The sequence below is a fragment of the Plasmodium brasilianum genome, chromosome 12 (assembly GCF_023973825.1).
Source record: "Plasmodium brasilianum strain Bolivian I chromosome 12, whole genome shotgun sequence".
Taxonomy (NCBI): Eukaryota; Apicomplexa; class Aconoidasida; order Haemosporida; family Plasmodiidae; genus Plasmodium; species Plasmodium brasilianum.
In genome coordinates, this window is record NC_090125.1 from 3,109,152 (window position 1) to 3,134,382 (window position 25,231).

At 25.3% G+C, this 25,231-nt stretch overlaps 1 protein-coding gene across 1 annotated transcript; it reads left to right on the plus strand.

Moving 5' to 3' along the window:
- Nucleotides 1-695: 695 nt before the first annotated feature.
- MKS88_004637 (uncharacterized protein) lies at nucleotides 696-25,101 on the plus strand (the record flags this gene model as incomplete). Its single annotated transcript, XM_067217830.1, has 15 exons — nucleotides 696-994; nucleotides 1,254-1,344; nucleotides 1,426-1,455; nucleotides 1,637-1,696; nucleotides 1,906-2,127; nucleotides 2,350-2,418; nucleotides 2,577-2,735; nucleotides 3,006-4,829; nucleotides 5,137-7,114; nucleotides 7,518-13,359; nucleotides 13,561-23,170; nucleotides 23,594-24,364; nucleotides 24,516-24,638; nucleotides 24,773-24,872; nucleotides 25,040-25,101. 15 exons carry the CDS (start codon nucleotides 696-698, stop codon nucleotides 25,099-25,101), a joined length of 21,240 nt encoding a protein of 7,079 aa, XP_067072219.1.
- Nucleotides 25,102-25,231: the final 130 nt, after the last annotated feature.

Below are 25,231 nucleotides of genomic sequence, written 5' to 3' on the forward strand. Positions count from 1 at the left end.
TTACATATGTTTATTAACTATTATAAAGCATATCATTTGGAATGCATAAAATTCATAGGAAAAAAAAAAAAAAAAATTTTACTAATGATTCTAAGTGTGCAAAATAGTAAAAAAAAAAAAAAAAAAAAAAAGAAATAAAGAGAAATGAAGTGGAATGATATAAGATACAAATGTTAAAAATAAAAGAAAAAAAAAAAAGAAAAGTTTAAGGAAAAAATAAAGAAAATAAATATACATGTTTGCACTTTCACAATTATTGCGTCACACTATAGAAAAAAAAAAAAGAATAAATAAATAAAAAAAATATAAAAAAACAAAAATCTTATTAAAGAAAGAATATTAATTTTTACCATTATATTTTATTTTCCTTATTATCAGTTGCACTAATTTTTCCTGTTCACATTAGAATACGTGTATCTAATCACACTAAAGGCATTAGAAGTAAAACGACATACTAATATTTCTATGTATATATATACATATATATATGGGTATATGTATACACGAATGAATTTTCGTGCGCATAATGTGTTATTTTCCTCTATACAATGTTCCACATACTAAAGTATAATGGCATACAGTCAGGTTGAATAAGAACACAAAAAAGTTATTTTATTTTCCTATATTTTTACTGCTTGTTTTGTTTGCTTGTTTGTTTCTTTCCCCTCAAAAATTTTTATATTAATGTTTTTGAAATGGAAGAGTTAAAAAGCAATGCAATGAATAGAAATAAACAGGAAATGTATGATAACAATGAAGAATATTTCAAATTTAATGAAGAAGAGGAAAATGCATTTTTCCTCAAACCAACGGAATTTGTTCAAAATAGAGAAAAAATATTAAAAGAATTTGTTTCAAAAAAATATGATGATATAATAAAAAAGAATATTCTAAAGGAGAATATTGCATGCACCTATTTTCAGGTGATTCCAAATATCGTCACTTTTACAACTTATGATCCTTTCAAAAAATACGAAAGGATAGTATCTCTAAAGTAATTTTTTCTCTTTTTCTCTAACAATTGTGATAAAAATGTGAAATGTTAATGCTTGTACATGTACATACGTCACTCCCTGCATGCATCTACCGTGAGTACGTCAACTCGTGCATGCATCTACCGTGTATATGTTAAACCGTGCGTATCCCTATCAATGCATATATATATATGACACAAATTACATAAAAAATACATGTCCTTTTTTTATGATAACAGTACATAAATATATTATTTGTTAAAAACTGAACTTACGCAGAAATATTGATAAAAATGCGAGATATTTTAAGCTTGAATTAGAAGAAAATGATATCTTCAAAATATCGTACATATCAGACAAAAAAAAAAAGGTAAGTATTTAAATAATTTAAATGAACCCATAAGCACATATATTTTACATTTTTATTCTGATTATTTCTTAAATTTTTCAGATCGCACCGGGTATGATATTTAGCTTTAAGGTTAGAATATTCAATAATATTATTTATATAGTTTTATGAATATAAGAGGAAATAATAAATACTATTAATGAAAAAAAAAAAAGAAAAAAGATTGAACTTTTCAATATAAATATGATCTAATAAATAAATTCTTAAAAAAATATTCCTTAAAAATGAGCACAATTCTTTCTCCTTATCTCAGGTAGAGTTTTATCCTAAATCCTACGAGAATTACGAATATGACCTTCAGATATACTCAGAAGTATGTGACGAATAAGAAAATAAGTATATATACTAATATATACACTAACATATATACAACTATTTGCATATACATGTGATGGTGTGTAAAGTCCATTTTATGCCAATATATATAACTTTAAAAATGACTCTGTTGCCTTTCTTTGTCTTGCACAATTACGCAAAGATATATTTTAAATTTATAAAACATTTATTTTGTTTTGTTAACAGAATAAATCTTTTACTTTGCCTATACGGTGCATAAATGATGAAATAATTTTGGATGTACAAGATGAAATAATAATAGGTGAAACACCTATATATATGAAGAGTGAAAAAAATATCACAATAAAAAATATAGGAAAATATGAAAATAAATTTCAACTTACATTAAATCCTCCTTTTTATGTTAATTCCTATATGGATATGCTTAAGGAAGGGGAAATAACACAAGTCAGAATATTTAAGAAAACATATAAAAAACAAAAAACAAAAACAACATAGTTATAGAAAGGAATTTTCTTTTTTTTTATTTTAGCGTAAAATTGTGTGTTGTACTTTGCAAAATAGTTTTGCGCATGCATACTTGCACAGGTACATGCAGTAGTACGTTCAACATGTGCATGTACACATATATATATATATATTTATTTGTTTGCCTTCTTTAATCTGTAGATTAAGATTATGTTCATCCCGGTAGAAAACAAAACCTATGAAGATTACATGATAATAAATTACGAAAATGTAATCCCCCAAAACAGAAATATGACTTATTGTACAGATATGCAAAAAGTTGAATATATATATATATATATATATATATATATATATATATATATGCTAATATGTATACATATAAACATATATGTACGCATATAAAATCAAACGTTGTAATTTATTAGGGCATAAGCACTTATACAAAAATACAAGGGAAAGGAATTGTAGCGGATGTGTATATAAAAGATAAGGAAATTACAGCTGATGATATTTACATTAATACGTCCAAAGAAATTAGCATATTCATTAAAAACTTGTCCTTTTTTTTGCTAACATACAATTTAGTAAAATATCGCGTCTATGAATGTAAATATGTACGACAAAATAAGAAAATTAGAAAATAAGAAAATGAAATAGTTAGCAAACTTGCACACTGCAGACACCATACATACACATGTATATAGTTATACGCATATATGAAGAAATTTATATGCACGCGTATACAGATTCATACTAATAAGGGAATTAAAGAGATATAAAACAGTTGTAGTTTTGTGTTCGTTTATTTTACAACTTTGCCCAATCAATGAACTTATATTACTTTATATTTTTAGGACAACTCTTCATCCGATATAATGGATGTAAACTTCGAGGAAGATCATAAAATTATCGAAAAGATATTTATTTCGGACAATGAATTGTTGGACAGAAATATAATAGAAAATGAACTGTATAAAAATAGTGCGGATTATGAATGTGAAGACACTTATACCAGTAGCACCAGTCCAAGCGAAAAACGGGATGAAGACAAATTAACCGATAATGAGATCCTTAATATTGATTTAGGGGAAAAAGATAAAGATAAATATAATAATTATGATAAAGATATTGATATATATAATGATAAATATAATGATAAGGATAGAAGTGAAGAAATAGAATACGAGCAAGAATATGTTAATGAGTTGTATGAGTCAAAAGATGATATACATAATTTTCAGTATTCTGATAATTCTTCTTATAATAAATATACAAAAAAAAAAATTATGGACGTTTACCCAAAATACAAAAAGTTGTACAGTGACACTGATGAAACTATAACTGTTTCTATATGTCCTTCCTTTGCATCGTTTTTTAAAATAGTACTATTTTTATTTATAAAAGGATACAAGAAAGAAGAAAAAATTGTTATATACTTAAAGAGTATTGCACCTGAAATTATTATATCAAATAGGTTACAAAAAATTGATAATATTCTTATAAACACTTTCAAGACATTATCTTTTGAGCTAATAAATAACAGTCAATACGATATTCCAGTCAAAGTAGAAAAAATAGAGGATAAATACAATGAATTACACATGGAAAGTAGTAAATTTATAATACTTAAAAATTCAAAATATATATTTAAAATAATTTATGTGGCAAAAATAAATGGATATTCTGAAAAAGTATTTGTAATTCATCAGAAATGTACAAAAGTTATAAATAAATTATATATAATAAGTAACTGCCTATATCCAGATATTGTTTTCGATGTAGAACAAATAAACTTTAACCAAGTATCTCATAGTTTTGAATACGAAAATTCGTTCCATATAACTAACAATTCAGACTTAATTGTAAATTATTCTTTTAAAATATCTGATGAATTGAAAGATCAAATAAAAATTTTGAACAACTGTAATAAGTTAGAAAAGTTTGGAAAAGAAAAAATTACGATAATGTTTTGTCCCAAAAATATAGGAACCTATCTTTGTAATATTGAATTTTTTTTAAATGAAATTAAAACATATAAAAAGATTATACCATTTTATGCTATATGCTGCAAACCTGAGGTTGAATGTTACCCAGTTTTTTTGAATATAGATCCAATGATCATAGACAAAAAATACACAGAACAAGTTAAAATCATGAATAATTCTGAAGATACCGATGTAAAGTATGAATTAATTTTAGATGAAGAAATATATGATATCTGTGATTTAGAAGTTTCGGATTCAAAAGGAATTATAAAAAGAAAAAATTTTACATTTCTAGATATTTGTATAAAAAGCAAAATAATAGGTTACATACTGATAGTTGTTAAAATAAAAATATCAGGTTATGAGGATCTATTATTTTTAAATATAAAAGGTTGTTGTACATGTCCTACTATAAAAATTATTCCCAGTATTATTGATTTTGAAAAATGCAATTGCTTAGATGTAAAAGAAAAAATTATTGAAATCAAAAATGAAAGTCCCATTAACGCCTTTATTAGTCTCTCAAACGAATTACCGATTTTCAACTATTCGGCTAATAACTTTTATATTGAGCCATATGATTCAGTTTTTGTTCATATATATGGAAGATGCTTAGAAACTACATTATATAATGATTTGTTGAGGGTGAACGTTCACCGTAAAGAAGATATTATTATTCCTATCAAGGCTCAAGTAATTATATGTTTACGATGAACATGTTCTTTTGTTTATCCTGTGTTGAATGTCTTTTATTCCTTATTTACACTTTGTGCTTGCAATATTTTTTTCTTTTCTTTTTTTTAATTTATTCTTAAGTGATCCTATACACACGCGTATGTAACATACGCATTTTTTACTCACTCATTAACTAGGTACTCGTTCATCACTTGCTCATCATTACGTAGTCATTCTTCACGTACACATTCATTATGTACTCATTTTTTTTTTTTTTTTTTTTCATCTTTTTTCTTTTATTTTTCCTGTATCTTTTTCCTCAAAGGGAATAGGATCTCCAATATTAATAACCGAAAGTTGCATAGACTTCGATGTTATTCACACAAACAAAAAATATTTCCACGAGCTTATTATTTTCAATAAGGGAACAAATGAAAGAAACATATATTTCCTTTTTGAGTCTGAAAAAAAAAAAAAGAAAAAAAACGAACATGCTGAAATATTTAATGTTACCCCAAAAAATTTGTGCATAAAAGGGGAGGGTGAAACAGTTTGTATTTTGAGCGCTTTTAATAGTAAAGAAGAAAAATGTGAAGACATTCTTTATATATATGAAAATACCATAAACAAGAAAAAGGTATCTAATAATTTTAAGAAAATAAATATAGCAGCATCCTTTGTTTATCCAGAAGTGGAAATATGCGATATTGCAAAGTTTGTGTTCAATTTTCATGAGCAAGTTGAAAAGGGAATCAATGAAGGAGCAGAGAAAGATAAAGAGAATGATGGAATAGAAGAAAAGATTAAACATATGAAGGATATAAACAAATTAATGCAAGAGATTGAAATAAAGAATTTAAAAAATGCAAACATAAAGTTTATATTATCCACGAAAAAACCATTTTTTGTTGAGTCTGATGTGATTGAACTAAGAAGTAAGGAAAAAAAAAAAATTGCTTTATTTTTTGATATCGATTTTTTGAATAATAAAATGAATAATAAATATCACGAGAATTTAATTGTTAACTTTTTTGAGAATAGTAAAAGACAAAAATATGAAATAAGTGGTGAGACTGTTTATCCTAATATTGTTATGAACAAAACTTTTATAGATTTCCAGTATATTTTAAAAAATCTATACGCACAAGAAACAGTAGAAATAAAAAATGTGTGCAATTTTAAAGTGTACTTTAAGTGGTTCTTTGAAGAAAATAATATTTATAAAAATTTTAGTGAAGTTTTTAATATACATCCAAATAGAGGTTATCTATTACCACAAGAAAAGAAAATTATAACAATTACATACAATAGTATTAATGAAAATTATTACAACATTAATATATTATGTCACATTAAAAACGGTCCTATGTACACTTTGAAATTAATTGCTGGGTATTCTGATATTAAATACAAAATAAATAAAAAAGAATTAAACTATAATATTCATTATAAGTCTATCGGGGAAGACTTCTTAACAATACATAATACAGGGAAAATCAAATTATTTATTGAAATTTTATATAATATAAAATTACCCTCTTTACTATATACAAATATAAATAATTTTTTTATTGAACCAAACAATAGTAAAGACATTATTTTTTATTTTATACCTGGAATCCCATTAAACTTAAATGGGAAGGTTTTAATAAAGATTTGTAACTTTGAAGAAATTGAAATAAAATTATATTCGAATAGCTACTGTAATATATTGCATTTAAACATAGATGATGATACTGATAATATTGTGCATACAGGCAAAAGTGAAATAATGGATGGTGTACATTATTCATCAGAAGATGGTGAACAGCGAGTACAGTCTATTATCAGTGATACTCGAAGTGACAAATTTAAACATATAGAAAATTTAATAAACAATAGTTTATTATTTACTGACGAAAATATATACTATGAAAACCAGAGGGAAATATTAATTAAAAAGTTAAAAAAAATGTATACGAATATTTTTTTATCACTTAAAGCATATATTGAAGATATATTAGATGAATATTTCAACCTTTCGTGTAAAAATAACAACAATTTATCAGAAGTAGACTTTGGGCTTGATAAAATACCCAAAGAAAACATATTATTAGATGAAAATGGTACCTTTTCTAATACTAATGCAAGTGAAATAGATTCATCTAGTAACCCAAAACAAACATACAATATGATAAGCATCCTAAAAAATTATTGTCCAAAAAATAATAGTACACGCTTTATCGATTTGCTGAGATCCTTTATTCTGAACCAAAAAGACGACAACTACATTTTGAGTAGTTTTTCAAGGCTGAAAAAATTAGGTAATAACATTTATTTGTATGTTTACTTTTAAAAGTGGCAGACTCGCACTCGTGATGCTCAAGTGTGCATATGTGTATAGGTGTATATATATATGTGTGTTAGTATGTGTGTATGTAAGTATGTATATATGTATGTATGTATGTATATATGCAAGTACGCATGTATGTATGTATATATGCAAGTACGCATGTATGGGTGCCAGTTTTATCGCGTTATCTCTGGTGATTTCCTTTATTATTTAAGCGTAATATTCTACATGTATATAAATACTTATACCAAAGGTAAACGCATGCATAAATATGTATGTGTATATGTATATGTATACATATATATTTTCACATGTTCATATGAGCATTTTTTCCTATTTTACAATGATCACTTTTTTTTTCTAAATTTTACTAGTAAATTTTGAAAAGGTATCATGTTTCTACTATATAAGCAATGAGCTCATTTTAAAATATCTGAAGAGGGTAATTTTAGAAAGCAACATAGAATTGAAGGCATTTTCCTTAAATATAGGAAATTTGATAATTAACGAAAAGAAAGAGAGTGTTATTAACGTAATAAATGTAAGCCATGATAAAATAATAGTAAGTTATAATTTGAAAAACCTTGAAACTAAGGATATAAGATTAACTTATGAGCAAAATGAAATAAATAGAAATGATTCCATTAATTTTAAAATTGTAATACAAAAGAATTCTACAAATGAAAATGTATTTTTTGAGAAAGCATTTTTATGTCTACATGATAATAATTATTACACTATTAATATTAAATTTAATTATATCATACCTGACATACTACTATATTACAGACAAATGTATTTTGAAAAAACGGAAATAAAGAATTGTCTGTGTAAAATAAATAGATTAATAAATGCAAAAGATGTTAATATTAAATTCAAAATAAAAAATATCATATTTTATAATAAAAAATTAGAATATTATCATTTAAAAAAAAAACCTCAAATATTCGTATATCCTACTAAAGGGATAATTAAAAAGAATTTTTATTTAGATATTAGAATATTTTTTGAACCATCAAATGAATATAAAAATGCAAAAATAGATATTGAAATTTTTATTTACCATTCTAATTTTACAAAAACTATAGAAGTTTACTTAAATAGTGTAAGAGACCGAGTGCAGGTCGATCCATGTGATATAATAGTTGAGCCACTTTTATTTAATAGTGGAGAGGTATACAAAACATTGAAAATAATTAATTTAAGTGATTATTCCAAATATTTGTACATATATAAAGTAGATAATTATTATAAGTACTTAGAAAGCTTTATATATGATCTTCTGATGATTCATAAACAATTATACATTGAAAAAAATCATGAAAAGGATTTATTTTATAGCAACTTGGTATATTACTTAATAGACTTGTATAAAAAAAAAATTGAAGATATACGAAATAATGGTAAAAATGGAGACTTTATAAATGATAATGTTACTATTCATAAAATATGCGATCAGAACAATCAGGATAAAAAACCACAAGTTCAAGTAACGAAAGAGAATAAAGAAGAGAGCTATACGATAGATTATGGCATCAAAAAAGACTTGAAAAAAAGCGAATTTCGTGAATGCATAAATGCAAATAAGGACAGCAACAAAGGGGAAAAGGACAAAGATAAAAGAAGGAAGAAAAATGATTTAGGAGAATGGGATAAGACTGAAGAAGAAAAAGACAAAAATAAAGGCAATAAATGGAAAATTAAAGGTGATTGGGACAAAAAGGAAGGTGATAAGGACAAAGAGAAAGATGAAAAAGTACAGAAATATCAAAGAGATGAATTAACAAAAAAGAAGAAACATATTGAACTTTTAACAGATTTTAAACCTTTAGAAAAACACGACTCAAATGAATCAGCTATAGAATCAGAATATCAACAAAAAAGTATAATAATTTTAGAAAATAAAATTAAGATATTAGAGGAGCTAATTAGGAGAAACGAAAATAAGTACAATTATTTTGAAGAATATTTAAAAATAATAAAGACAAAAAATAAAGTAAAAGAAAATTACTTGGTGTTATGTCCTAAATATATCAATCATAAAAAAATTGGGAGCTATTTACTTAACAACGGTGCTTTGCATTTTTCAAAAAAACGAGAAACTAATAAGGGGTTTCAATACGATGACAACAGCCTTTTAACAATCAGTAAAATAATTCATTGGTGCAATGAAATTAATGAGAAGGATAGTAATTATCCGTTTAATGTAAAGAACAGTTTTGTTCATTATATAATGCACGAAAAAAATATTAATAGAAATAAATATTCTTATAAAAAAATTAGGATATCTAATAGAAATATGGATGATATATTGGGGAATGTTGAACACACGAAAAATTGTACATATAGCTATGAAAACAACTTAGATTACTATATTAGTGAAATGTTAAATATGAGAGAAAAAAAGAAGGAAGGGTGTGAGGAAGGGAATGATAATGAGAAGAAGGAAGCGAAGGAGGAAGTGATTGAGGAAGAGAACGAGGAAGAGGATGAATTACACGATCATGTGAATGATAAAAAAAAAAAGAATAAAGCTCCAAATGAAATTTTTAAAAATGAAGATACAGACGAAGAACGCACAAATAATGAAAATAAAGCAATACAGCCCCAAAAGGACAATATAGGTGATAAGGGAAAAAATGAGAAATTGATATATATTTATAAAAATCAATTTAAAAGAAAATTAAATATAAGTAAGATAAAACCAAAAATAGATAATAAACAAATAACGTATATAAATAAAAAGGAAAATAATTATATAAATGGTAAAAGACAAAATCAACAAACTAGCAGCACATATGATGAAAAAATTTTTTTTAACAAGTATAATTTAAAATATAAATTTGAGTACATAAACTACTTTTTTCATTTTGCACTTTTAAATGATGAAGCATTTATGAATGATGTTAGATCATTTTTAAAATTATCTATGACAGAAAAAAAAAAGAACAAAAGCGAGAATACTATAAAAAAAAAAAATAATTTCACCAGCTTATTTGAAAAGATTCTAAAGAAAATACTACTTTCCCCGTTATATATTAATGGTGTTGTCTTTTTTTTTAAAAAAAATGATTATATAAATTCTGAACAATTTTTTAGAACATTTCTGAAAATAAAATTAGATGAGAATATTAATATAATATATTTGAATCCAATAGAGAGTTATGAAGAATTTTTCAATACGTCTAATTTTTCAGATAGAAAAAAAGAAAATGAATGCCTAAAAACAAGCGCGGAACATGAAACAGAAGAAGAACAAAACGGTAAAAAGTGGAAAGAGACAAACCACAAGAAGGGAAAGGAAACAAATGATAAAAAAAAGAATGGAGCAAATGACGGAAAGGCAAATGACTTAATTGATGCGCAAAGGATTAAATATTTTTATGAAAACCTAATAAGAAAATATCAAGAAAAGATTGAACGTAAATTGAAAGAAAAAGAGAAAATTGAAAAAACAATAGAATCATTAAATATAAATGTAAATACTAATGAATCTCCAACAAATTTATATTATGTTCATAATAATGAAAAGAAGAAAAAAGACATGGACGTAATAAAAGGAAAGAAAGAATTAAAAGGGCAGACTGAAAATATAGTTCATAACGAAAAATTAGAAGAGAATGAATCATCAGTAGTCCTAACTGAGACAGATATATCTAGGGGATTTTTTAAAAATACTGAAAAATTAGAATGTGGCAAAGATAATGAAATATTTGATGAGAATAACATAAATGTTAGAGAATATTTAGATGATAGGGAATGCCATACTTATAACTCTGTAGAAAAGTTATATGAAAAAATTATAATTAACAAAAAAAAAAATAATTTGAATAAGCAAGTAATTAGCGAATTAAACATGTTTTGTGTCAAAAGAAATGAAAAAATTGACATTAAAATTATTAAATATAATAAAAAGGTGAACAAAATAAATAATTATTTGAAAACTAATAATTATGTGGATTTTGTAGGATTTTACAAAGAGTTAAAAATAATATTACACGTTTTATTGAAACAATATTTAATAAAAGGAAATAATTATTCTTCCAAACTTTTTAGTCCTTTTGAGTCTAGTGATGTTACAATAGATACTATACAAAATGAGAGGGAGCATGAATATAATATATTAGAAAGTGGAAGGGAAGAGGGAGAAAAGGAAGAAAAAAAAAACAATACCTTCCTCAAAAGTATACGTATTGAGCTTAGTGATAAATATATCGAGAAAATATATGAACATGATATAGATATAGCAAATGTAGATGGAAAAGAAATTGATAATATGATGACATGTACAGAAAAAAAACAAAATGATAATTGTATCATAGAGGGGGGAGATAATATAAAAATAGTGTCCAATGAAAAAATATATAATATACTTAGCTCACATGATATTAAAAAAACATATGCGGAAGTAACCAATAAAAGGGAAAAATTACGTGAAAAAATGCTAGACGAAAAGGATTACAATGTACCTATGACATTAAGCAGAAATATTACAGTTAGCCACTTGGATGTTAATAAAAAAGGGGGAGATGTAAAAACTGTTATGTATAAAAATGATGAACTGAAGAAGTACTTAAAACAAAGTTTTGTGCATGTAAACTTTCTATATTTTTTTATAAATGAGGAAGTATGTTTTAGAAAATGGGACATCCTTAATATTATTTCCAATTTTATACAAGAAAAATATAGGAATATAAAGACATGTGCATATTTTTTTGATATTCCGGAATCAAAAATTTATGACACTTTCAACTTGAGAAGTTTTATTCAAACGAAAAAAAATTTAGAAAAGTGGAAAAACAATTTTTACATTAACGATGAGATGGAAGAAATAGAGCAAGGTGTGAAAAAAGGAGGAGAGAAGGGTGAAGAATATAGAGAGAACGAGAACAGAAATAGACAAATGGAATTGTGTGAAAACCCCACAATAGAAGGTGGCATACACCATGAACAGAAAGTAACAGAAAATGCAGATATAAAAAATGACATGACGACTGGTAAAGGTAAAAAAAAAAAAAAAAGTGGAAAGAAGAAAGATAGGGAAAAAGAGGAGAAAGCAAAAAGAGAAAAAGGGAAAAACATAAAAGAGAAGGACGAAGTAGAAAAGGAGAAAGGAATGAAGGACGAAAGAGAAAAGGGTGAAACAGAAAAAGACGAAGGGCAGAAGGGCGAAACAGAAAAAGACGAAGGGCAGAAGGACGAAATAGAAAAGGATGAAACAGAAAAAGACGAAGGGCAGAAGGACAAAAGAGAAAAGGGCGAAACAGAAAAAGACGAAGGGCAGAAGGACGAAATAGAAAAGGATGAAATGGAAAAAAGAAAAAAAGAGAAAGACAAAAAAGACAAAGATAATGTAAATAAAAGTGATTATGAGAAAGAAGGAGAAAAGCACAAAAGTAGGGAGAAAAGTAAGAAGGAGAAAGGGAACGAGAAAAATATCGAACATGAAAAAGATAAGGAGATGAAGAAAGAAAGAGGAAAAGAAGAAATAAAGGAAAGTGAAAAGGGTTGCAAAGACGAAAGGGTAAAGAAAGAGGAAGAGGGAAAAAAGAAGAAAAGAACAGAAAAGAAGGGGAAGGAAAAGGAAGAAAATAAGGAGAAAGAGAAGGCAGAGAAAGCAGAAAAGGCAGAAAAGGAGAAAAGGGAAAAGAGAAGGAACGAGGTCGAGAAAAAGGATAACAAAGGAAAAATAGAAAGGGATGAAAAAATAAATAAAGAAAAGGAAACAATAAACCATAAACAAAATGAAACGAAAGTACAAATGGAGGAAGGAAAAAAAAATAAAAGGCAAAAAGGAGCTAGAGAAAAGGAGGAAAAAAGGAAGAAAGATAACACTGATGAAGTAAAAGACAATGAAAAGAAGAAAACGGATGAAGTATTTCAAGATACAAAAGAAGTGAAAAATAAAAAAGAAAAATATGAAAATAAGAATTCAGAAAGAAAAGAAAGCTATAAAAAAAAAAGTATAACGAATGAATATACAACAAAAATTCAAAAATATAATATTAATGAAAAGGAGGTAGAAGAAGAAGTATACTTTGAAGAATTAGAAAAAAAGAAATATGAAATAAAGGATGAATACGATTACATGTTTTATAATGTTTGTAATTCGTATAATAAAAATGAATTAATTGGCAATGTACAAAAAAATAATGATCAGAATATAATTGAATTTTTACAAATTGACACATCGTATGATAAAAAGGATGAAATCAGGTATAAAAATTTAACTCATGTAATGCTAGAGAAAAATAACTACATAGAATTGTATATAAAAATTAATACATGTAAAATAATAAACTTAAGAAAATATATATGCTTAATAGATATGCTTGGTAATTATCATTTTTTAAATGTACATATTGTAATTGACAAGCCTAAAATATATTCTAATCCCTACTTCATATTTACAAACAGCGTGTCTATAAGTAATAATAAAACTAATTGTTTTATACTAATCAAAAAATTGTACAACTTTGATAAAGTTTTAATTGGAAGAACTTTGCCTATGTTTAAAAATATTATACAATCAGAACTGACAGAACACTGCGAAAAATATCTGTTAGATTACTTAATAAATTTTGAGGGTATAAATTCCTCTAAACGTAAGGCAACTAAATTTATAGCAGATAAATTTAAAGTGGATAAATTTAAGGTGAAAAAAATTAACATAACAAAATTTAAGGTGGATAAATTAAAGGCAGAAAACTCGGCTACTATAAATGTCTTGAATTATAGTGAAAAGGGGAAAAGTACAACAAAGTACATGGATGTGCTAAAAAAGGATGCCCCATTAAATATTGATATATATAAACATTTGTATAAACATATTCAGGTTTTGAACTTATATAATTCCTCCTATTTTGACTGTTTTGTTGAACTTTCTTTTGAAAATATGTCTTATAATAGTTGTAATAATCTTACGACTAATGATAGGAGCAGTAGTGATCAAAACTTTCTAATACATAATGATTTTTATGTATATCCTAGCAAATTTTTTGTCTTATCAAAGAAATGTAAGAAAATTATAATTTTATTTTTACCTAGGAATACTAATTCTTTTTTTGAAAAATTATTATTGTCTATATATTCCATAAAAAATGAAATTAACGATGGAAATAGTAAAAAAGACTCCATTTGTAAAAATAACAAGAAAACAGATATAATTAGTACTACAATTAACGAAAACAGTTCAATACTTCCATATGATAATTTGTTCTATAACAACATAGATATATCAAATAAAAAAATTGGTAATAATATATATGACATATTTTCTTTATGTTTAAAGGGAGAAGGAATAAAATGCTCCCTAAAAATTGATCAGAATTACTTAAATTTTCATAAAGTTCTTTTATATTCTATTCAGAGAAAAACAGTGGAAATTAAAAACAATAATTACTGTGATATTATATGGTTTATTGATTCTAACGATTTGAAGGATAATTTGTTGTTGCATATAAATCCAGTGAGAGGAAGCTTATTAAAAAATGAAAAAAAAATAATCACAATTACTGTGAATACAAATAATGTTAATATAATTAAAAAAAATATCAAAATTAATTATGTTGAAAATAAATTACCTAAAAATGATAATGAGAAGAAAATTATTTATTTCACTCCTATAACTGTTGAAGCGGAAATTTGTAAATCGTTCATTCAGGTAGACGTTGATATGTTAGATGAAAATGAAGACGAAAAATTCGTTTCCTTAGTAGACTATGATAAAATTAGTGGTGAAAAGGAAAAACTGAAAAATGACAATATTTCTAAAAGTATTATTTCACTAAAAAGTAGTAAACTTACACATTCAAATAATACCTTAAGTGATGTTATAGAAAAAGATATTAACTTCAAACATGTGCAAGTAAATAAAACGAAAAGTTGTTTATTTAAAATAAAAAACACAGGAAAGGTTAAAATATCCTTTTTTGTAGAATTAAATGATGAGTCTTTTTTAAATTTTATAAGTATTGATAAAGTTAGCGATACCATAAATTCAAATGAAATGAAAAATATTAAACTAAAATTACGGTCATGTAAAAAAACAAGGTTTCAAAATATACCACTCTTTATACATATCTATGATGTAGATAACAACTACATTCAATCTTACAAGTATTTACTTTCTATTTACTTTGATTATAATTACCTTAAAATTGTGCCGCCTATTCTTAATTACGATTCTGTTGAGGTGAAAAAAGAAGAAACCAGATTTTTTAAAATAATTAATGATGGATATTTTGATTTTAAGTATACCATTAAATTATTAAAAGGTAAAATAAAAAATAAAGATACTCATAAAATAATTAAATACAGTAATATTATGGAAAATAAAGAGGGAAACAAAGAAAATGAAATGGTAAATCCTTTTGTTATTTCGCCTATGAAAGGCTTAATAAAATCAAAGGCAGAACAAACAATCACTGTTCTCTTTAATTCTTCTGAAGAAAATTATTACAAATATATATATATTATAGAGATAGATAATCTTATGTCAGATATCAGCATAAATAGTAAGAAAAAAAATGTAAGAGGAAAAAAAGAAATGATTGATAATAAGTACAACGAAGTAGTTAAAATATTTGCGTATTCTGTTAAACCACGAATTTGTTGTGATGTAAAAAATATATTTGAAGAAGTATTCATATTAAAAAAAACAGATATGTATTGCAACTTTTTAAATTATTTTTTAAGTAAAAACAGTTACTACAATGTAGATGATAATACGTTATATTATAAATATGCTTATGTTAATGAATACATTAATGAAAGAATAAAAATTTCAAATACGTCCGATGTAAACGCAAATGTGAAGGTAGAAATAAGAGAAATAGACTTTTTAAATTATGATAATAAGAAAGGAAAGAAAAGTAAAAGGGATAAAGAAATGGAAAAAGAAAATCAAAAAAGAAGAGCCATTTCTTCTACTCAGGATAAATCAACTTTTAAATTTCATATGAGAACTGAAAATTACAATGAAGTTAAATCCAAATGGAATTTTAAAGAAGACAGTATGGGCACTAATAATAGTTGTAGCAGTAATACTGTTACCATGATTGTAAAACGCTACCAACACAATTATGTAGACATATGTTTTTATTCTCATCAAATAGTAAGTAAAAAATTTCTCTTAAACGTCTATCTTGTAAAACCACAGAATACTTTATGCTTCTCTTTCTACATAAGTGTAGAATTTTTTTTACCCTCTATTAATTTGATTATACCACACTGTTTATTAACACAACATCGAGAAGATAAAATTTTTGATCTAGGGAATATCCATTTAAACAGTATAATATCATTTAAAATAAAATTTAAAAACTGTTTTAAGTACCCAGTTTTTGTTAATGTTTTCTTTGAAAAGCTCAATGCTATTTTCGAACTCAACGATAGTTATGATGAACAAGCAAATAAACAACTAAATAATAGGGAGTTAAAAATATGCAAAGATTCAAATGGAGAAATAGGTAGACATGTGGAGGTAAAGGATAAAAACAAGAAGAAAAACAGTGTCTATATTACTACTCCTAACGACAGAGACGAGAATCCTAAAATAAGTACAAAACTCAATTATGTGTATGGTGAAAATTTAAGGAGTAATAAAAATATGATTAGTCAAAATGAAGAAAATGAAAGCAATAGAATTAACACGATTCTACATGAGCAAACTAGAGAGAATTATGTGGAAAAGCATGATAGTATTAACATCAATCGTACTGCTAATTATGGAACCTGCGTACTAGAAAAAAAAGACATTTACCTTGTTTCAAATAATAATTCTGTTTTTAATAATGGCACAGACAAAATTCTGTTAAGAAAAAGTAATAGTATTACTTATTTTGATTACAAAAATATTAAAGATGTAATATATAGGTCTAAGGGGGGGAAAAAAAAGCATATGTTTAATTTGGGCTATTTATATTATATTGGAAATAGAAACTACATTTTAAAAGAAGGTGATGTGGCAAATTTTAAAGTAAAAATAGACAAAAAAAAATTACAGAATGAAATAAGGAGTAGGTACACTCTAAATGACAGTTCTATGGAAAAAATTACTGAAGAGATGAGCAAAGGAAATATTGCTGATGAATTAGACGAATCATATTTTGAAGAAATAAACAACATCAAAGGGGAGAAGAAAAAAAACAAAAATATTAAAAAAAAAGACAGGAGCAACAAAAAGAATGAGGGTAATTTTCATGAATATTTAAAAAAAAATTCCGGATCTGCTCTTCTTCAGTATAGTGGTGCAAAAGATGTGTTAGGGTGTATATGTGTGAAAATTTTGAATAATAATTACGAATTTTATAATTTAAAATTTTTAGGAAATATAATAGAATCAAAGAATTATTGGAACTTTGAAATTTTGAAAAACGATATAAAAATTGCATATAGAAATAAGGACGCAAGTATTTTTAAAAATCACATAAATTTTGATTTAGTACCAATAAATTATAATCATTTATTTAAGGTTTACTATACGAATGAAAACAACTATCCTTTATATTTTAATATAGAATTAGATAAAAAAATAAAAAATATCATTGATATTAAGCCTTTAAATGGTTCAATTTCGCCTAATAGTTCTTCTTTGTTCTATCTTCAAATTGATGTAAAGGAACCTATCAATTTAATGAAAAAACAAATACCTTGTAAATTTTCTTTATATCCTTTTAATAAAAAAATTACAAAAATAAAAAGTGAGGATGGTGTGTTTGACGATTCTATATATGTAAGTTTATCATCGGAAGAAATAAAAGTTGCTTATACCAAAAAAAAAATTATTTTTAAAAATATCCCTTTCTTTAACTATTCCCAAAACGATGTATTGTTAGAAAATCTGTCAAATGTAAAATTATTTGCTGAATTGTGTATTGTACCTGTAGGTGACTCAGATGATATAACATCTGTTTATTCATTTTATCCTTTTAAGGAAAAAAATATAATTTCATTGTTGAAAAAGTTCGATGAGAATTCCTTATTAAAAGAAACTACAATGAGTGAACAAAATCACATTGATTGTTTGCCGCCTGTTAATAAAAAAGTGGAAAAGGTAAAAAATGAATTAGATGTAAATGATATAGTGAAGCAAAATAATAAAAATAATGAATTAACAGATAATCCTCATAATAAAGGCGAGGAGGAAAAATTGAACGAAGGTAAATCAATTGACGAATTCTACTTGACTAAGTACGATTTGAACCTGTCTGGCTGCAGTGAAAATTACGATAGAGATAATGATCATAATAACAAACTAGACAGTGGTTATAACGAGACAAGAAAAATGAACGAGATCATCCATAGAGGAAAAAATGATCAGTGCAAAGCTATTAAAAAATATTTTACTATTAATGGAAGGTGCAAGAAACATATAAATGTATATTGCTTTCACCATTTGTATAAGAAAAGATTTGACGCTGTACTACATATAAAAATAAAATTTTATGATGAAATAATTATACCAATTAAAATGATATTTGAAAATTTTGAACAGAATGATACATTCATACTTACAGATTTCAAATATAATGGACTACTAGTTGACAAAATGGACGAGAAGAAAAATATTCAGAAAAAGAAAAACATTCTAGTGGTAAGTAGGAGTTCGTTGAATAAAATAAATCATAAAATACATATATTGAACATTTCTGATAAGAGTGTTGAGTATTTTTTTGAGAAGGCTGATGAAATAAATATAGGGAGTAACGAAAACAGAAAAATTTTGTTAAACTGCAATAATTATGTCTTTGAAAACAATAGCAGTAATAATAGCAATAATACCCTTGAATGTGTTAATCCCAAGGGATGTATCCAAGAGAATAGTGTTTCTATAATTAAATTCTTATTTAACACTTTTAATTCTATTAATTTTAGTGGTAATTATAATTTGTATGTTAATAATAAAAAACAGGAACATATCGAATTTGACATGATAGTGATTGAACCGCTAATCTTTTTTAATACTTCCTCTATACATATAAACAATTTAGTAGTTGGAAAAAGTTATTGTTTCGTTTTTTATCTAATTAATTTTGATTTAATGGATGTACATTTTGAATTTGATAAGAATTCCTATAATTCTTTTAATAACAAAAAGGAAATAATCAAAATAGTTCCATTTAAAGGAACTGTAAAATCGTGCTATAGAAAGAACAAATATATGTGTAGACACCTAAATAAATCAAATAAGGAGAATCAGAATGAGATCAAGAATGAGAATAAAAAAAATACAAAAGGTAATAACAAAAATGTAGTAAATTTAACGGGTATATCTTCTCCTGTAGATTCAGATTGCACATCAGACATATCATGCGAAAACAATTTTAGCGAATATAATATTTCACCTTATGATGTCAGGAATAATATAATAGCAAAAAAGGACAAAGAAAAAAAAAGGAAAATAAATGTCAGTTATTATTATAATTCAAATAACGACAGAAGTAATAATAATAATAATACTAATGATGTTGTTAGGGAAATTATTTCTTCTGTCTTATCTTCTCCATCTTATTCCTCTGCCTCCTCTGTTTGTTCCATGAATTCTTCTTCGAAAACTGGGGAATCTTCTTCCAGTTTCAGTTCTAATAAGAAAAAAATTGAAACAAAGAATCAAAAAGAAAGTAGCATATTGTGTAATACACGTAACAAAAGAGAAAAAGCAGATAAGAATATTCTAGAAAAATGGGAATACTTAGATACTTCATGTGAGTCTGATAGCGAGTCATCTGAGCCTAAATTAGGGGATAATGATGAAAATGATGAGAATAATTTTAGGAATAAGTTCTTTCTTCTTAATTATTATTTTAAAAATATTTGGAAAACAAGTAATTATGATTTTGAAAAGGAAATTAAAAAAATTTTAGGAAAGGGAAAGAGCAAAAAAATTAAACTATATTTCAAACCTTATCTTGAGCAGTTTTATAATTTTAGTTTATTCTGTAAAATAAGCGAAAAAGAAGAACCTTTAAAAATGAATTTTAAAGCGCAAGTTCGTAAAATTAATATAAACTGTTACATAGAATCTTTTGACAATGAAAAAATAAGACTTGATTTAGAGAACTCTACAAATAATATTAAAAAAAAGAACAACGACATGATAAATATTTATAGTGTAGTAGATTTTAAAGAAACATTAATTGGAAAAAAAAAAACTTCCAATATTGTAATAGAAAATTTATGTGATTATGATCTATTATATAAATATTTTTTACAAAAAAAAGATGAGGAAATATCTATACAATGTAGTGGTAGTTCTATTTCAAAAAACGCCCCTTTTCATATATCTATTGTGTATGCACCTATAAATAATCAAAAATATGAAAATTATTTAACACTCAATATAGCCGATTATTATTTAATTAATTTTAAAATTACCTCAGTTGCGACCAACTTTTTAATTCATTTTTCCTTTTATAATTATGATTTTGGTAATGTTATATTATTCCCAATTTTAGACAAAAAACTTAAAATAAGAGAAATGGAAACAGAGCAGCTTTATGAAGAAAGTTTTTCTTCTGCTGATAGCTCTCTCTCGTCCTTGATATCTACTTATAAAATTAATGAGAAAAGAAGGAAAATGCAAAGTTATACGGAGAAGGTCAAGAGTGATGACACTGCACAGGGAGTTAAGGGAAAAAACGCGGAGGGTAAACTTAAAAGAGGAGATAAAAAGAGCAAAAGAAAGGAAAAGAAAATGAAGGAGAAAGGTAGGAAGAAGGATAACAACGATGAGGAAGAGGGTGCAGATAAAGAAAAAGAAAAGTGTATAGAGAGAGACAAAGAAAAGGGGACAGCCAGAGAGAAGGAAAATGGTGTAGACAAAGAAAACGAAAAGGGAGTAGACAGAGAGAAGGCAAAGAGTATAGATAATGAGAAGGAAAAGGATGGAGATAAAGAGAAAGAAATGAATATTGATAATGAGAAGAGGAAGGAAAAAGCGAAGAACAGGGGAAAAGATAAATCTTCCCATAACGGTAAAAAGAAAGGAAGTGAAAGACAGGAAGATGCAGAGAAAGTTCCAAGTAAAATGGAAAATGATAAGGAACAGGAAAAGGATAAAAACGTAATTGATGATAATGAAATAAAAGGGAATAAAAAACGAGCTAAAGATAAATTGGTTAAAAATACGAAGGAAAAAATTAAAAACGTAAATTTTAAAAAGGAAAAAGAAACAGAAAAGGAAAAGGATGACAATGATATAGATATGCTATCAGAAGAAGAAAATTTGAATTATGTTGAAACGAAGCTTGACATTTGTAATAATAATGATGAAGACTGCTATATTGAGTATGAACTTAATGAACGTTGTTTAAAAATTACAAACCCAAGTAAAAGGATATATTTAAAAAAGAAAAGTAGAATAAGCCTTTTTATTTTATTCCTTCCAGATGAAGAAAAGAATTATGGCTACAAGATACCATTTATAATTAATAATGATATGACAAAAATTGTTTACATCAATATTACAGGATCTGCTAGTAATTTCAAGTTGCCATGTTCGTGTAATAATTCGAATGAAATTAATTTTAAAGATGTTCATGTAGATAAGGAAAGTATTAACAAATTTACTTTTCATAACAAAAATTCGGAAGATATATCTTTTAATGTATTAAATTACAAATATTTAGAAAAATATTATTTGTCCTTTGTGAAATTTGATAATAGTATCTTACATACTTTAAAAAAGAAAGAAAAAAAGACATTAGAAATAAAATTTGTTCCTGAAAAATATGTAAATGTAAAAATACCTCTATATTTAAATATAAGTTACAAAGGGAAAAATATAGCCTATTATTTAACCTGCATTAAATTGAACAGTGTATGTTATAAAGTTATTCTAAAGGAAAATTTACTAACGTTTAATAAAATAGATACACAGGAAGATGTTTCAAAGGGGGAAAATAAAAATTATATTAATGATATTAATAATATTAACGAAATTAATGAAATGAATGAAATTAATGAAGTAAAAGAAAAATTATTTAAATATTGCAATAATAAAGATTCAATAAAAAGCAAAAAAATTCAATTACATAATAGGGGAGATATGAATACCCATTTTCAAATAAATTACCCGAAAAAATATGAAAGTTTTCTATTTTTTCATCCTAAAAAAGGAATTATTTTTTCCTTCAACTTAACAAGTATATATATTTTTGTAGACACTAATTTTATTAGTAAAGATATATATATTAATGAAGCATCTATTGAATTATTTCCTAAATTTAGCAAGATTAATAGTAAAATTTTTTTTAATATCTTTATTAGTTCATGTAATAACATATTAAAGCACAAATGTACTTTTAAGAGTAATATAAAAACAACCACTGATATGAAAACTACAGAAGAGCAGACAAACAATTCTGAAATATACCAAATAAGGAAAGATGATAAAAAAGTGATTAAAGAATGTGGGGAAAAAAACGAAAACAGTCAATGCAAGGTAGAAGGTGAAAATATTGAATATAAGGAAAAAAACGTTAATATATTCTCCTTAAGAAATGAAACTATTATTACCTTTGTGACAGATATTAGAAAACCAATAAGCAACCAAATCGAAATATTTAATGAAACAGAATCAAATTTTAAAATGAAATATAAATTCTTTTATAATGAGAATAACTTCTTCTCTATTGTGAAGCACGAAGATATAATCAAACCAAACGATAATGGGACATTTGAAATAGTATATAATCCTTTATATGTTCAAAAAAGGAAAAACAATACTAATAATTATCACAGTACTTTGTGTGGAAAATATTTAAAATATTGTCCCAAAATTCATCACATATCAAAGTTGGTTATTTATTATCCTAATGATATTGTAAAGAATTACATTTTATTAGGTTATTCAAAAAATGATACTTATGAAAAAAAAATTATTTATAATTTTAAATCTAAATCTTTAAACGATGCTTCCTTAAGAGTACAAAATTGGATAGATGAGAACCAAGAGTTGCTCATTACGCACTATGGGTGCGATAACGACTTGAATGCTACAAATAATGACCTCTTCTTTTTTTATGTAAGTGCAAAAAGGATATATAGTATTCATGGAATCACATGTATACGAACACGAGAATACATGTGCACTTAACTATTTTTATATATACATACATATATGCGTGGATATGTATGTATGTGTGCGTGTGTGTATGCGTATACAGTAAAAATATGAACTCGCGCTTATAGAAATAGATACTATATATTTTAATTGCAAATAAGTGAGATTTGACATATATTAGTGAAAGTAGCAGAGTACTTATATACACATAGTAACAACAGTGCAGTGTAGCTAAATATATTAACTCAGAAAAAAATAAAAATAGCATTTTTTATTATTTATTATTAACAAAACAAGTAGTTTAGTGAAAATAATTATGCAGAATTAACTTTCTTAAAAAAAAAAAATATACCTAATCCTATTTTTTCCTTTTATTTGAATCAGATAAATAATAAATTTAATTTAAGTAATAAGGAAGAAAAGAACTTAGCATTTAAATCACTATCATTAAGAGAAGGTACCTTTCATGTAATGTTAACTTTTTCAAATGAAAAACATGAAGATGTATATAAAATTTTATTACAATTTGAAATAACAAAATGTGAATTCTTGTCTATAAAAAATATTAAGGGAAATAAAAAAGAAATATTGAAGGAGCAAATTTGCATTTATAACCCTCTGGATGAAAATATAAAAATGGATGCACTATCTGATTATAACTACGTATTTTTTGATAAATCTGTAGTACTTGAAAAAAAGAAAAAGAAAAATATTAACATATATTTCTGTATAATTAAAAATGAAATTGATAGAAATGTCACAATTTCATTTACTAACAAAATAATGGGTACATATAACTTTAAATTTATTCTCAATATATATATGAATGATTTTGAGGAGAATTTCTATTTCAACACTGACTTAGGGTCTATTCATATAAATGATATATCATTTAAGAATATTTGTAATCAGAAAATAAATTATGATGTCGTTATAGAGGATTATGATGAAAATAATAAAAACTCAAAACATATATTCCAGTGTATTGACAAAACAATAAGTGTTAAATCTATTGATACTAATTATTTTTTAAAAAATGAAACACTTAATAATTTAGTAGACAAAATTAATTTAACTATCAAATATAACCCACCCGATATTAGAACTAACAAGGCTATTTTAAAGCTCGTATCCAAAGAGGGAATTGTTTATAAGGTTAAAAGATAGGAAAAAATACACACAAAAAAAAAAAAATAAAAAAAAAGGCACTATTAAAAGTAATCCTGATATATATTTTAATACTTCTTTATATATTTATAAATGTATGTATGTATGTATGGGTGTATTGTTAATTTTTTTTAATCAGGGTTTAATAATTGGAAAAAGTGTAGCCCCAAAACCTAAAGGCCCCATATTCTGTTCATCGCAAAAAACAACTCTCATCTCTTTCACAAATCCGTTTTTCCAGTTGAAGCAGTTTTTCTTCAAAGTAACAATACATTTGAAAAAGTTTAGAAGTTGAAATGCGTTAAAACGTTAGTTTACGGACGTACATACATATATACATATATATGTATGTACACACCTTTTTATTTAACCATTTTTCTTGCTTTTTTTAAAAAGGTGGATGAACACTTCTCCGTTCCTTTTGAAAATATAAAAGTAGAAGCGCGGCAAACACTTCAAATACCAGTGAAGTGCAAAGTAACAAGTGCCACATCAGGTGACGTGTGAATAAATATATATATACAAGAATATATGCTTGTAAGCAAATATGTGTGCTCTTAAATTTATCACTTACCCAAGGATGTATTATTTGGTGGATATTATTTTCAACTTGACTTGCTAAATTGCCATTTTTTTTTTTTTCCATTTTTGTTCTCTTTTTAGGGAAACTTCTAATTAAATCAGAAGATGATATTGTGTGGATGTACTATTTAACAGGACAGTGAAAAAAAAAAAAAATAAATAAAAATAAGTAAAATAATAATGGAAAAATAATAAGTAAAACTATGAAGTGTAAATAAGAGGTAAAATTGTGAAGTAAAAATAAGAAGTAAAATTATAAAGGAAAAATTACTA